The 13,484-nt window shown below is 39.7% G+C and overlaps 2 protein-coding genes across 5 annotated transcripts; both read right to left on the bottom strand.

The window, feature by feature from the left end:
- Positions 1 to 2,809: 2,809 nt before the first annotated feature.
- Positions 2,810 to 8,812, bottom strand: LOC103703068 (putative glycosyltransferase 2). 4 transcript variants are annotated; one of them, XM_088710167.2, is made up of 3 exons: positions 6,654 to 8,812; positions 3,777 to 4,847; positions 2,810 to 3,410 (listed from the first exon to the last, which is right to left on the bottom strand). In XM_088710167.2, exon 1 carries the CDS (start codon positions 8,101 to 8,103, stop codon positions 6,745 to 6,747), a length of 1,359 nt encoding a protein of 452 aa, XP_088566293.1. In that variant the 5' UTR covers positions 8,104 to 8,812; the 3' UTR covers positions 2,810 to 3,410; positions 3,777 to 4,847; positions 6,654 to 6,744. The 4 variants fall into 4 exon arrangements, with proteins under 4 accessions (XP_088566293.1, XP_088566295.1, XP_088566296.1 ...); XM_088710169.2 differs by having other exon boundaries at positions 4,604 to 4,847; XM_088710170.2 differs by lacking the exon at positions 3,777 to 4,847.
- Positions 8,813 to 10,381: 1,569 nt separating this feature from the next.
- On the bottom strand, positions 10,382 to 13,365 carry LOC103703069 (large ribosomal subunit protein P2A-like). Its single transcript, XM_008785765.6, has 4 exons — positions 13,233 to 13,365; positions 12,305 to 12,393; positions 11,301 to 11,524; positions 10,382 to 10,689 (listed from the first exon to the last, which is right to left on the bottom strand). The coding sequence occupies exons 2-4, from the start codon at positions 12,390 to 12,392 to the stop codon at positions 10,663 to 10,665; spliced, it is 339 nt and encodes a 112-aa protein (XP_008783987.1). The 5' UTR covers position 12,393; positions 13,233 to 13,365; the 3' UTR covers positions 10,382 to 10,662.
- Between the last annotated feature and the right edge of the window lie 119 nt (positions 13,366 to 13,484).

The raw sequence follows: 13,484 nt of genomic DNA, 5'->3' as shown, positions 1-13,484 counted from the left end.
GGGATTCAGAACATGTAGATGGCTCGGTCAAGGCACCTACTTCCACATGTGAAGCGTAACCTGTCAATTTTTCCCCCCCTCGGTTAATCTAATTCAACTTCTACCATCTTCTAAGTTGTAATTTTGTGGTTTGAATCCTTCGAGCCATTCAGCATTTTACTTACGTCGTATTACCTAAAAAGGCTCAGCTGCCTAGCACTAATTCCACGCAAGACACGGAGGGTTTTTTTTCCAAGGATCCAGCTGCAATGATTAAATATGCTGATAGATACTTTACTAATAGATGCCAGAAACATTAGGAGACAGATTTAAAAATACAACCAAATATAACACATGAGTTGGTCCCCAAATTATGCCACATTTGAAAGGGATAGCTCGGGCGCAATCTTAATGATTGCACTACTTAACAGGAGAAAGCACAGCTTGTCTCATTTATGAACAATTAAAAAGGGCACCTGGGGAGCTTCCATTTGTCTCTCTCCCTCTCTCGCTTGGATAAACTGTGCTTTCTCATCTACTCTTTTTTATTTTTTTATTTTTATAATCAATCATTAATGATTTTTTTTCTCTTATTTGAGATATGAAAAAGAATCTGAGCACTTCAAAGCGATATAAAAGCCATAATCAAATTCAAAGAGAAAGTTTAAGCATATGCAAACATTGTTCTTTTAGTATTTCAGCATCAATGAAATAATTAATTGAAAATTTGCCCACCTTATCACAGTCTGGGATTCTAAGTCAGGCAATTACTGAATCCCCAAAAAAAGAGATGAGGCAACTTGTACTTACGGACAAACGTAGTGAGCGCCTCGCATCACATCAATCAACCAATGAAGGCATCCATTTTAAGATCTACCTTCGTTGCTTTCAGAACCAGTATTCCTTCTCAACCTTGAAGAGCTCCAAATCGATCATAGCATGATTGGGGCTGGGAACAACATCAGCATAGCCTTTTAACTCCTGGTTGAGCGCGTACCAGCTTACGAGGCATTGGGGTAAAGCGGTGGACCTGGTCCTCGGTCAATACTTTAACGCGTTGGAGCAAAAGCAAGACCGGACGGCTAATAAGCTATATGCCGTCCCCTCTTTTTCCCATATGGCTAATCAACTCTTTTTGCTGATTGACCGTTAGGAATCCGGGCAGAGTGGGTGGGGGGAGGGGGAGGACCCCCCGGCTTGTAAACTTGGGACTCCAAGGAAGTGGATATTAAAGGTATCGATTTTTAATCTGTATCTTCTGGAGAAACTGTTTGCTTCAAGGTTATTCTAATCTGAGAATTCTAGGCCTGCTAGAATGTCCCCTGGTTACCAGTCAAATTGATGTTTTAAATAATGATTAGAGCAACAAAAGAGAAGTTCTAAAGGTGCCTAGAAGGAGTAGGTTCAATCATTTGATGGTTGGTTATCTTAATCATTGGCCATTGTAGTAACTAAGAGAGGGGAGCCTCCCCTGTGGGGTTTATAGCTAGAGATGGGCACAGGGGCAGGGCAGGCTAGAATCGAGGCTCTGAACCACTTCTTTGAATCCAATCGCTTTTTACATTTTACAATGTACCATAGGTAAGAAACCAATTCATGAGGCTTCCAAGAATGCCCTTAGCTATTATCTAGTTGTCTGACATCAATCAATTAGAGCTTTCAATGTATAAAAAAAAAATTCAATCGGAGAGACAGAAATAATTTTCTCAAACCGCTCAATTCGAATCTTTTAAAATATTTAGAAAGAATTCCAATTAGAAAAACAAGATTTAGATTCTCTTTTTCTTTCATTGAGCAATAAAAAATAGAAATACTTAACCTTTAATTATACTAGCGAGGTCTATCCTTGCACATTTTGAATTGAGTTTCTCTTCTAATTTTAAAAAAATTCAGCTTTTCCAAAATTGATATTACTAGTGAAAATAAATATAAAGAAAGCTATAATTCTACATAAGGTAAATCTCAACTTTTTTTTAGCGATTTTACCTTCAAATGCTCCACCTAATTCTTCCATATTGAAAAATACATATAGTTAAAATCTTTCTCAAATAGAAAGTTTTAAGTTTGGCGGATCCATTTTTGGGCCCAAATAATCAATTTTGGGCCTGATTGTTTGGTGCACCACACCCTTTAGGGGATGGTGCAATATTGTAGAGTTTGAAAATTTATCTAATTAAAAAGAATCATCTCAATCAAACGTCACATGCCCAAGATATGACCTCTGAGCAGATTCAGCTTTTTGATATGGTGGATCTAGCTCCTAAATCTTGCCCATTTCTATCCATAATAATCAAAATGATCTACATATCAAGAAATCATTAAAAACAAGCAATCGGTTAAATCTCAGACTAATGCATGATAAGCTTAATAATTAGGTTGGCATGCACCAACCCACTAGTTTTACCATGTAACTTGAAAAATAAATAAAATAAATATTTATCACTAAAAACAGAACTTTCTTTATGCGGAAAATATTCTGAATAGCTTGTTTTATTTTCTTGTATTCCGTCAAATTCAACTTTAACTTTTCTTATATAAATAAATCTGTAATTTTGTTTGGTTGGAAGCCTTGAATAAACCTGTATAGGTGGAAATGTTGTTTGGTTGACTAATTTGGGATAAATAAATTATTATTTTTTTTTTTTTTTGCAATTCAATATGAATCAAAGCCATATCAAAAGGTTGAATAAAATTGTTTGGTACCTCCCCGTTGAATAAGTTTAAGCCAGTTAACGTGGTTATATACCTGTTGAATAAAATTATGCCGGATAGAGGTGCAAAAATTTTGATGTCTGACAAAATAAACTGCTTATTCAGCATTTATATGAGATTAATTCACGAAACAAAGATAGCCTAGATTATGACGAACGACATCACAACTAACAAAAATCTGAACAATATTTCTTCTTGATGGCATCTTTCATGCAAAAGAACGATCGATGTTCTTGCACGCTCAGCCATCTGATCCACCTCTCTTGCCATCTGCTGGATCGATCGGATTGCCAAAGGATGGCATGGGATGACTAATTTGTTTAAAAATCACATAGGATGCCATGGGATGGAACTGATGCATATGGAGTTCCGAATCATAGAGTTTTAACTGCTATTCTGTTTTGCTCTTGTTCATATCTCCTTGGTTCAGTTCACCGCAGAGACTTTCTTCTCTCTTTTGTTTACAGTAATGCTAATCACCCCGACCATGCAACCAAAGAAAAAACAGTAAAAAAAGACAGAAGACCTGTCCTGCACCTACAGCAAGCGGGCCATCCTGCTCGTGATGCTCCCAGACACGCGGGGCCAATCACCAAACGAGCCAAAACCCCAACCGGCAACTGGGGTTTAAATATTTCTCAGCTCCCGCCAGCCACAAAAACATGACTCCAGCCAGCATGCTATTATATTACTTCAATCATCCAGCGTTTCCATGTATGCTGTAAAGTGCTCCATTAGAAGGGGCGTAATAACTAACTCAGAATTAGTACTAGAAATAATCATATCATCTGAACTCTCATACCTTAATCACCATAAACTCTTCCTACATATAATAAACATCCGATTTGTACATTAACATGTGTAACCTTTTGTTTGAGTGAGAAAGATGCTGTTTGCTTCAGAGAAACAGAAACCGCGATGCATAAAATAAAAATTGGCAGCAATTGAATATATAACCCATAAGCATCATTATACCGCTTATCTAACATTTGCTTTACCATGGGTGATACCAAACCACAAGCATATATAAAGAACTATATCTGTCTGTTCAGTATTCAACTTTACACACATCCAGCTCTACTTACCAGGGTTCCGTCGAACGTTACTCCGAGATTCATACTTGTCTAGTTCTCAGGTCAGGCTCTCTCTAACATATCCTTCTTTTCTCAGTCCAGCTCTACCACAAATGCCAATAGTCATATGAAAAGGAATAGATTAATCAGAATTTCTGATTGACAGGGAAATGATAGAGAAGTCCAAGTAAAACCAGCAAACCATCTCTCATGATAAGTAGCTACCAAGCAGATATTGGTGATTTAAGAGGTAAACCTAAGTATTTACCCACTATAACTGCCTCAAAAGGAGATTGACTGGTCATCCATAATAAGGCCTTATAGTTTTTCCAGACCTTGGATCAACCTGGTCTCAGAATCTGATCCACGTTAAGGAGAAGTCTAGAGGCAGAGATTTCAAGTGCAGGTCAGAACTGGGAATGCTCAACGCACCTTAAGCACTGTGATCTTTGGTTTCCATAACAATGAAATGTATGGAGAATGTATGTAAATAAACAAGCGCATAAAATGTCTTTTTCTATGCAGATGACTATCAAATTTAGAAAAACGCGACTCCCAGTAATGCCACAACTAGTCTCTCAACCCAAACAACTGGGACAGGGCTAGCTGATTATCGCTTCATTCAGGATCATGAGGCTCTATCATCTAGTGAGGCACTGGTTTCCAGGTCCATATCAAACAATACTACTTCTACAAGGAAAATAATAGTAATCAAAATCAGTTAGAGAAAAGTACAGATGGTGGTGCTTCCACAAGATTGTTAAGATGACAAATGTAGTCCTGTTCATGCAAATGGAGGAATAAAAAGAAAAGGATGAAGGTTCTTTAAGAATTAGTACCATTTCATAAGAGCAATGTTTGAAAAGATGTGCTTGAATGCTCCTACATCACTTATCCTATATGTATATTTGAGGATTTGTTGTGCCATCTGTTGAAGTTAACTACTGCCAATGAAGTGATTTCTTCAGTTTTCAGTTCCGAGCTCCTCTGAATTGGGGATGAATTCACATTTTCTCTTATGCACACTTCAGACAATTGATTGAATTCTTGCATTCCAACTGCCTTCAGCGATGTCCACAAAACCTTTAAGATGTTCTTTTGCTATTAGACTCTCATACTCTTGGAATGAAAAGGACAAATACTTTAGCAAAATTTAGGCAGACATTATGTTTGATATCTTGACTATCGTGATAGTTGATGAAATATGCATGCCTATCTAGCCGACGCAATTCTCACCTTCAAACACCATGAAATGCTTCTTAGTATTGCAACATCAATCATTTTTCATGGTATAACCTTATGCAATATCATAGCCATACTATGATGAATCTTTTTCAAAATCATTCCAGAAAGAATAACAAGCCATAGCCCCTTTATCTTGTTGTTCAGTTCAATAGATGTAACACTTTAGGGCGTTTACTTCATGATGTAGTGGATTGAGACTGACTTCAATCATGGAAATTGTCAGTATTACATCTTCTCCCTCACTTTTTATTGTCATGTTATTTGCCTACACTGGGAATTAACCTGCTTGCAGAGATCAACCAAAAAGATCAAGGATGCAGCTCAAAAAGTTCTCATACGAACCTCATTTCCCTATAGCGTGAAGGATATAATTAGTAATGGGCCATAATGAAAAAAAAAAAAAAAGAGAAAAGGATGGAGGCAAAAAACAAGAATGAATGATCTAAATATATGCAAAAAAACAACATCAGTAGTAAAAAACCAACTAACCTCCACAAAATATATGTTTTAGTAGATAAAGGAACAACAAACAAAGAAAGGATAATTTAGAGTTTGCTTTCCAACTAAATGTTAGATCAATTCTTGCATACTAAGGCGGGATCAAAATAAAGAAAGTAGGTTAGATTACACTATAGAGAGAGAGAGGGAGGGAGAAACAAAGTAGGTTATGGTTGAGTACCTGTGGTTTCTGATAAAGCCTATTAATAACATATTCTAGAAGGCAAAACATGATGGTATTTTTCTAACAGATTCTTAGTTTCAGAAAGAAGAAATAATACTACCGCAATTTCATTGTCCAATAAGGAATGGAAAAATTAAGGAAAAGAGAAAAGAAAAAATAAGGATAGCCTCACAAAATCCACTCCAACAAGCAACAGCACCGATAGTGATCCAACTGTTAATTCATCAAATTGTCAACAAAATTCTCACAAAGCTCATCTACAAATACATTGAAACAGTTCTACAACATAATCCTAATGAGAGTACAACACATCTAAACCAGCACAGATGTTTGGTTCAGGTGTAAGTAAAAGTGGAATAGGAATAGTTATTCCTTTTGGAATAGCTGCTCCACAAGTTGTTACGTGTTTGTTTGGCTACAGTTTCTTAAGTAACTTTAAGCTGAATTTGTTGTAGTTGTAGGCCATTAAAGAAAATTAAGAATGGAATTAAAGTTTACATCATGAGGGGAGAGGTAGCCCAATCTTTGTTTATATTTTATACCTAGTGTTAGTAGTTATTATTCGGTATCGAGGATGGAAAGCTCTTCATTGTGAAAATTTACAATGCCTCAGGTCATGAGTCTTGGAAACTATTCAACCAAATGCAAAATTTTTGAAGACAAGCATCTACATTGTCTTCCCAATAGATGAGAGCCTCTCGATTTAGAGACTAAATTTTAGATGAATTGAGTTGCATAGTTTCTTCTTGTTTAATAGCAAACCAAAATAATAGCATTTGCATATACTTGAACATCTCACAGATTCATTATAATTGACTTGCTATTTGAAGAATAAGTTAAAAAGAATTTTTCCCCCTTCTTGTTCAGTTTTCATTCACAAAGAAATCCCGCAGGTAACGATAAAAATCAGAGAGTATGATGCTATGAAAAAAGTTAAACATCCAATGCTTAACATTACATGCCTGATCAAGTTGAAGAACCTGTCTCACAACAAATGGCATAGACTTGACCTCGAGCGGCACCAAAGTAGGGTGAATGGCCAGCCAATGCTTCTCATAAACTGGATATTCGAGCTTGGAGGCTCAGCTGGTCTTTGACGTCGAGAGGGGTTGCCGTCTGGTTCCTGATCCGCTTGATCTTGGGGCTCGACAAGCCCCTGTGACCAAACCCATAAAGCCGGAGGACCTGGTTGTCAGCAAAGTTGAAGGCCCTCTCCATGCTACCGAGGCACTTCTCCACCGGATAATCGCCGTAGCTGCCGCAAGGCTTGCACCCGACAAAGTGCGTCACGAAGGGCCACCTCTCGTCCCCGAGCCCCGGGTGGTACTTGTCCATCATCTCCTCGTAGCGCTCCACCAGCCCAGTCCAAAAGCCATGGAGGTAGTATGAATTCTCGATGTAGACCCTGTCGCCCCACCGATCCTGCTGAGACAAGAGGAGGTAGATCAAGGCGGACTGGTCGTCGGCCTCGAATGCTGGCCGGCCTTTGAGGTTGGCAGTGAGGATCCGGCCGGCCTCCTCCCGAATTGGCCCTTTGGGGCCCATCGGAGCCCAGGTGTCGAGGAGATCCAGCGACCACTGGCAATTGCGGAGGAGGAAGCTGCCGGTGTTGAGGGCGATCCAGGAATGCTGGCCGAAGAGGAGATCCGGATAGCCATGGATGACGAGATTGTGGGCGTCGTAGCGGGAGAGCGGGATCTCGAAGGCCATGTCGGTGAAGAAGGCGTCGCTGTCCATCCACCAGATCCACTCCACCTCCGGGTGGGAAATCATCAGGTGGCGCATCAGCGGGAGCTTGGCCCAGTACCCGGCGAGCTCCCGATCCAAGTGGGCCATGTTGTAGACAATCTCGATCCCGTGGAGGCGGCAGTAGTCGATCTTGTTCTTGGTGGATTTGAGGAGGTAGTGGTCGCCGATGGGGTTATCGCAAGGGTTGGGCGGCGATCCGGTGACGAGGAGGATCCGGGGCTTTCCTCCGGCGACCTTGGACGGGAACCCGGGGTTCTCACTCAGCCACCGGCGTCGCTGCTCGTTCCAGTCGGAGATCTTGGGGCCGAGGGTGTAGTTCTTGGCCGCCGCCGCCGCTGTGGCGGTGGAATTGTCGGCGGCGAGGGAGGTGGAGTTGGAGGCGGAGTCGACAGGTGGGGGCTCCTCGTCGTCGGGGTCGGAGTCGGAGCGGATCTCGCGGAGGATGCGGTCGATGTCCTCGATGACCTTCTGATCGGAGTCGGAGTTGGCGCCGGGGCCGCCGAGGTTGCCGAAACCGACGGTGCCGCGGAGGACGAGGATGGTGATGAAGCCGCAGAGGACGGTGATCTTCAGGTTGTTGAAGCTCTTCTGGATCTTCCGCCGGCGAGATCCGCCGCCAGATCGGGCGGTGGGGAGGCTGCCACGGTCCCTCGTCTGACCCATTCGGGGTCGCTTCCCTTGCTTCCCTTCTCCTTCTCCTCTCCTTCGCTTCGAATCTCTCTGGTGACGTTATCCGCTGGGTGGGACGTTGGTTCGACTACGGCCGCCCTCGGCTACAGGAGGAAGAGAGAGAAGAAGGGCATTGGGCGGGCATCATCGGAGAATAAATATTGTAAGGGCTTCCCTTTTTGTACAAAAAAAAAATCTAAAAATTAAAAACTTTTTTAATTTGTGCTGCCTGATTTAATTCTGATAACTTTTTTCCCCCCTTTGCTTTAACCTTGTTACCAGCCAAAATATGGCTCGTGATCATGAGTAGGAGCACCTTTAGGCTTTAGCAGCTAGTGACTTGGTGTGTGTGCATTGGATTTGCTCATATATTGCGTGAAGGCGGATGCACACTTTAGCTATTAAACAATGCAGCCCTACCAGGCTTCGAGGGACTTTTTTAGGGGAGAGGATGGTCATTCTGACGGATAAGATCGTTATCTATTATTGTTCGTAATTTCTTGAAAAGCTATTCTTAAGTTTTGTTTTAGGCGAGATAGCCCTTTGAAATGCTATGGTACACACTCCCCTAGTCCCTTTTGTCGTAAACAGCCTCTTTTTTTTTATTTTCTGTATAAATCCATTGAGAGCACCTTTAAATGACATTGCCGAGTCATTTTGTTTGGAGATTTCAAACATTTTTCATGGATCAGAGTATTTCATAAAAGGAGCAAGCTGGTTCAGATTTTATACCTAAGCTCAGCTTGTATGAACTCTCTTAATTTTCTTATTTCTTATTTATTTTAAGATGGCTATTTTTACATGGTGCTAATATAAATACAAACAGTAAAATTAGAATACAATAGATTATAGAACTATTCGAGGATGGATGAATTTAGAGTCATAGTCAATAGAGCCTGCATGGTTAGTTTCATATGAAACCACCCAACCTATAGCAGTATTGGCCTCTCAATGAGATGAGCCAAATCTCCGGTTATGGTTATTTAATAGGAGTGCATGAACATAATTTATCTAGGATAAAGAGCTCGTTATTTGACATATCAAAGTCTCCAAGTCCCCTTCTAGTGCAATAATATTGGTAGCCATCTCTCAAATAGATTGTGGCATAAAATAGTCCTTTCTATGCCCCTCATTTCCTTAGTAGCAGGAGCCTATCATAGGCGCACTCAGTTGAGTCTAATTCAGGAGTGAAGGAAGGCTCCAAATAAGTTTCTTCAAGCACACTTTGTCGATGGGACGATAATGTCACATAGTTAAGCAATACCTACTACAATCAAGGATAGGTTAGAATCTCAAACATGAATCTTTTGTACCCGTGCTGTGATTAGAGAAGGGAGCTTGTAAGAGCAAAACTAAGGATGAAACTAGTTTGAAGTCATATATATGTCAAGCCTATCTTTGCCAAATCCTAACACTGTGGGGGTGGCCAACATGCATCCCACATTAAAAAGGAGGAAATACCATTCATGATTCATTTCCCATACAACTGCCATCGAACCTCTGAAAGAGCACTCACAATTCAGGCCACCTCTAGTTACCAGAAACGATTACAAGGAAAAGGATAGGCCACCTGTAACCTTTTTATCAGAAAGATAATAAAAAATATTTAACAAACAAGTTTGGAAGAGGAGATTCAGAAGCGGATGTGCAATTCGTAAATGGAAGAAATTTGCTATCAAATCTTCAACACATGCAACAATTTACTTGCCACCAGCAAAATTCTGAGAATGTGAAAACGCTACAAAGTAGTTAAATTTTCATATTATTTTTGAGAATAATGGTGTTTTTGAACTCATAAACAACACTGTTCATAGGATGAAAAAAAGGTTATTTTGAGGGACTGTATCATCTTATCATCTTTAGATGAGGTGCTCAATACTGCAATAATGAAGTTATCATGCATGGTTCGTCACCTTTGATTTTGGGAAATCAACAAGAAGCTGTCCAATCAGAAAAGGTGGAATACTGCAGCCTGGTCTCCACATCCAATGCCATGAGCTTCTAACTGGATCTAAAGTGATATCATGTTTAGTAAAAATCTCAAAAGCATGCAGCTCATTTCAAATTGTTTATGTGTATTGGAAGACGAACAGGGCGGCAGACTGGATCGCCTACTTTGCTGCTTATCATTCTGGAGAAGTTCTTTGAACATAGTCTGATGCCGCCCCTCCACCCTTACGCCATTTTCTTTCTATTAACTTTGCTGATTGTACCCATAGTAGAATGCTCCATGTAGAGCCCTAGAATCCGGTTGGCAAACAAGAAAGAGAAGTGCTAAACAAGCACAAATTAACTGCATACCAGAACCAAGGGAACAAAAACAGATGTTCATACAGAATTCATTAACTAATGCACCCCAAGAGAATTAATGCCAGGCCATGCTGTACATGACCTACTTTGTAACTCCTAAAATACAAAATATAGAAGCATGATGCCTTGCTGTTGCACGAACCAAGGTACTAAACTTCAGTCTCTAATACAAATCTTAACGTCTTGCATATCAACCTCAAATTAGAATTCCAAGAAGGCTATACAAGGTGACAGCCGTACCACTCAATCGAACAAACTAAAGCCCATGTCCTGCATCAAGTCAAACAAAAAAGGGATCAATTACCTGATCAGCGTCTCCGGATTGAATTAAAGTGGAAAATCTAACAAAATAATGAAACAAGCATCAGATTTTAGAACCAGATTTACCATACATGTATATGCGAACAAATAATGCTAGACCATGAACTAAAGCCTGTAAAGGCGCAAATGTGACTGTAAACTAAGCCTATCGTATAACAAAAACCTGTCGAATCTAGAAATTCGTTGAGAATATTTTGTATGGGAACATCAAATTGAGCGGACAAAAGCAATTTAGTTATTTCATAGGAGAATCATCAAGCAATGCCTGGCTTCTCTGAATGTAGTAGCAGAAGGACCAGAGAGTTGTGCGGTAAACACCAACTACTATCATTTCTAGTCAGCTAGCCACTTCAATACTGGCTTATTGACCATCATACAAAAAAGGTTCAGGCAGGTATAGCTAGGCAAATCGGGGCAAGCTTAGTTGATCATAAGAGTCTCAAGCTTAATGACAGGTTGTAGCAAAATTAAGTCCGAAGACGTTTGATGACAATGAAAATTCTGATGAGTTGGATCCATGATATGTGAAAGAACTTATAACCCATTATAACAAGTCATACCTCATCTGATTCTTCCTTCTCTTCCACTTTCTCTTCTTTCTTTGGCTCATCTGCTGGGGCTGCAGCAGCACCACCTGCAGCAGGGGCTGCAACAGCAATGGCGGCACCACCAGAGGGCACTGAAGCAAACTTCTCCCTCCCAGAAGCGATAAGTTCAGTTATGTCTTTACCCTCGACTTCAGATAAGAGGAGCTCAATTTTGTCATCATCAGCTTCAGCTCCCACTGGAAAAAAGAAAGAAACTTTACACCATCTGACAAGTTAAAGCAATCTCTAAAATCATTATATTAGTATCCTAGTCTGATTTTCTTTTAGGACAACAGGTAAATTGTGACCCCCATTTAGTCTAAGTCTTCAAACTTGTAACATTGAAAATTTTGGACTGACCAGCTTTCTGTTCAAAATAAGGGATATGTTGCTGAAAGGAAACACTTATCAAAAGAGTTTAAAACATTCATAAGCAAACCATGAAGAAACTCCTTCCAAACTTGGCCCATTTGGAGTGGATCATCAGGTAATGACATAACCTTCATTTACGCATTTAAGAAAAGCAGCAATATTTTGGCTTCTCTATCTTCAGAAGATCTCATAAGATGGGATTCACATCACACTGTACACTGATAAGTCACCATTTCAACCATTTTCTGTTCCTAATTGCAACATCATAATCATACAAACAACATGTAGAGCAAATTAAAATTACACACTAATGCATTACCAATAAAGGCAGGCATGCAGTTACCGAACATGAGTACGGAAAATTCATCACTTAATATGTTTATCAATATACTATAAGGAATAACAAACCAATTGCAGAATGAGTTCAGACAATCATTCTATCCAACCAAGGAAAACAGTTAAGAGTATGAAAAACAACAATCACTAGCCAGACCTTGCAATATAGTGGTTAGGTTATCTAGCCATTTGTTTTGTTCGATGGCATGGAAAACCAATAGATCATGAATTGGACAAAAAACAGGGAAAAAGAAATTAAATTAACTAACCTGATCCTAGGATATCCTTCAAATCATCAGCTGTTGGGCTAGTGTTCCCACCAAGAACGGCTAGTAAATAGGCAGCAATCACCTTCATCCTGAAACAAATGAAAAAAAATCCACTTTAACAAAAAAAGCCTACAGTATACGACAAAAGAAAATCATATGAGATGCACCCGATATATAAGTTAGACTAGACAGAAAAAAGACAAAATGATCAAAATATTAACAGCGTTCCCAAACTAGTATTATATGCTTCAAGAAATATCAAAAAACCTGGTCAGAGAAATTGAATTATTTCAACATTAGAAAAATAGCGCACAATATAAAACAAGGAGGGGAAAACTATTAAAAAAAAAAAAACAGAATCCCGTATCTCGACTTGTTGGCACCGACCTTTTCACTGAACATGATCGTTTTCTTACATTTTTGCCCACTTCTCCTATTTCGTTAGCTTTTGGTTACTTTCAAGTATGAGCAAAATCTGAATCCAACTAAAATTTTGAAACCACCACCCCTATTTCTTTTTCTTCTTTTTCTTCAAAAAAAAAAAGAAGCTCAGAACGGCATAATAATATGACTTCAGAAAGCATACTACTTGTATATGGTTGGAGGAAAAGGAATTACCCTCAAGAAAGCAAAGGAAAATAGTTAACCTCCGAACTAAATCTGGCATCCTTAATTCAACACGGGAAAGTCCTGCTTTGTACAAGAGAACTGTGATTCTAGGAGATATTTAAAATATCTCCTCATTATTTAGTTACTACTCTGGATTATATCGATCAAATCACGGTATCACAAACGGAGAAGTATATGTGAGAAAAAAATATATAAAGGAGAAGAAAAAAAAGAAAAAGAAAAAAACAATCAAAACCATAACAAAAGAGAAAGCGAGATAAGCAATATCACAGAGAGAGAAAGAGATGGGGGGAGTTACCTGAACGCTGGATTCGGGTTTGTGAGATCGGCCGCCGACGAGGCTGTTGGAAATAAAGCTCTTCTAGGGTTTTCGCAAGAAGGCAGGAGACGCCGAACATGATGTTTGTATTTAAAGCAGCCATGATCTATTGGACATTGCATCTATACCGTCCGTGTTCGATCGAGTGGCTGATCGGAATCGATTCCGAGTCCGCGGAAAGTCGGCAACGGATGCTACGGTTACGGAGTCGGTCCGAAACCGCATCGAAAA

The sequence above is a fragment of the Phoenix dactylifera genome, chromosome 13 (genome assembly GCF_051530095.1).
Source record: "Phoenix dactylifera cultivar Ajwa chromosome 13, Ajwa_hap1_PhDact_Kaust_v1.1, whole genome shotgun sequence".
Classification (NCBI taxonomy): domain Eukaryota; kingdom Viridiplantae; phylum Streptophyta; class Magnoliopsida; order Arecales; family Arecaceae; genus Phoenix; species Phoenix dactylifera.
Note: the sequence above shows the minus strand (reverse complement) of the source record. Positions and strands in the feature narration are given on the sequence as shown.

Excerpts from the sequence above, each read along its gene's own strand:
- LOC103703069 (XM_008785765.6), bottom strand. The coding sequence starts at position 12,392 with ATGAAGGTGATTGCTGCCTATTTACTAGCCGTTCTTGGTGGGAACACT. Across the intron at positions 11,525-12,304 it reads GAAGGATATCCTAGGATCAG|TGGGAGCTGAAGCTGATGAT; the intron begins GTTAGTTAATTT and ends TCTTTTTTCCAG. Across the intron at positions 10,690-11,300 it reads AGAAGGAAGAATCAGATGAG|GACATGGGCTTTAGTTTGTT; the intron begins GTATGACTTGTT and ends GACTTGATGCAG.
- LOC103703068 (XM_088710167.2), bottom strand. The coding sequence starts at position 8,103 with ATGGGTCAGACGAGGGACCGTGGCAGCCTCCCCACCGCCCGATCTGGC.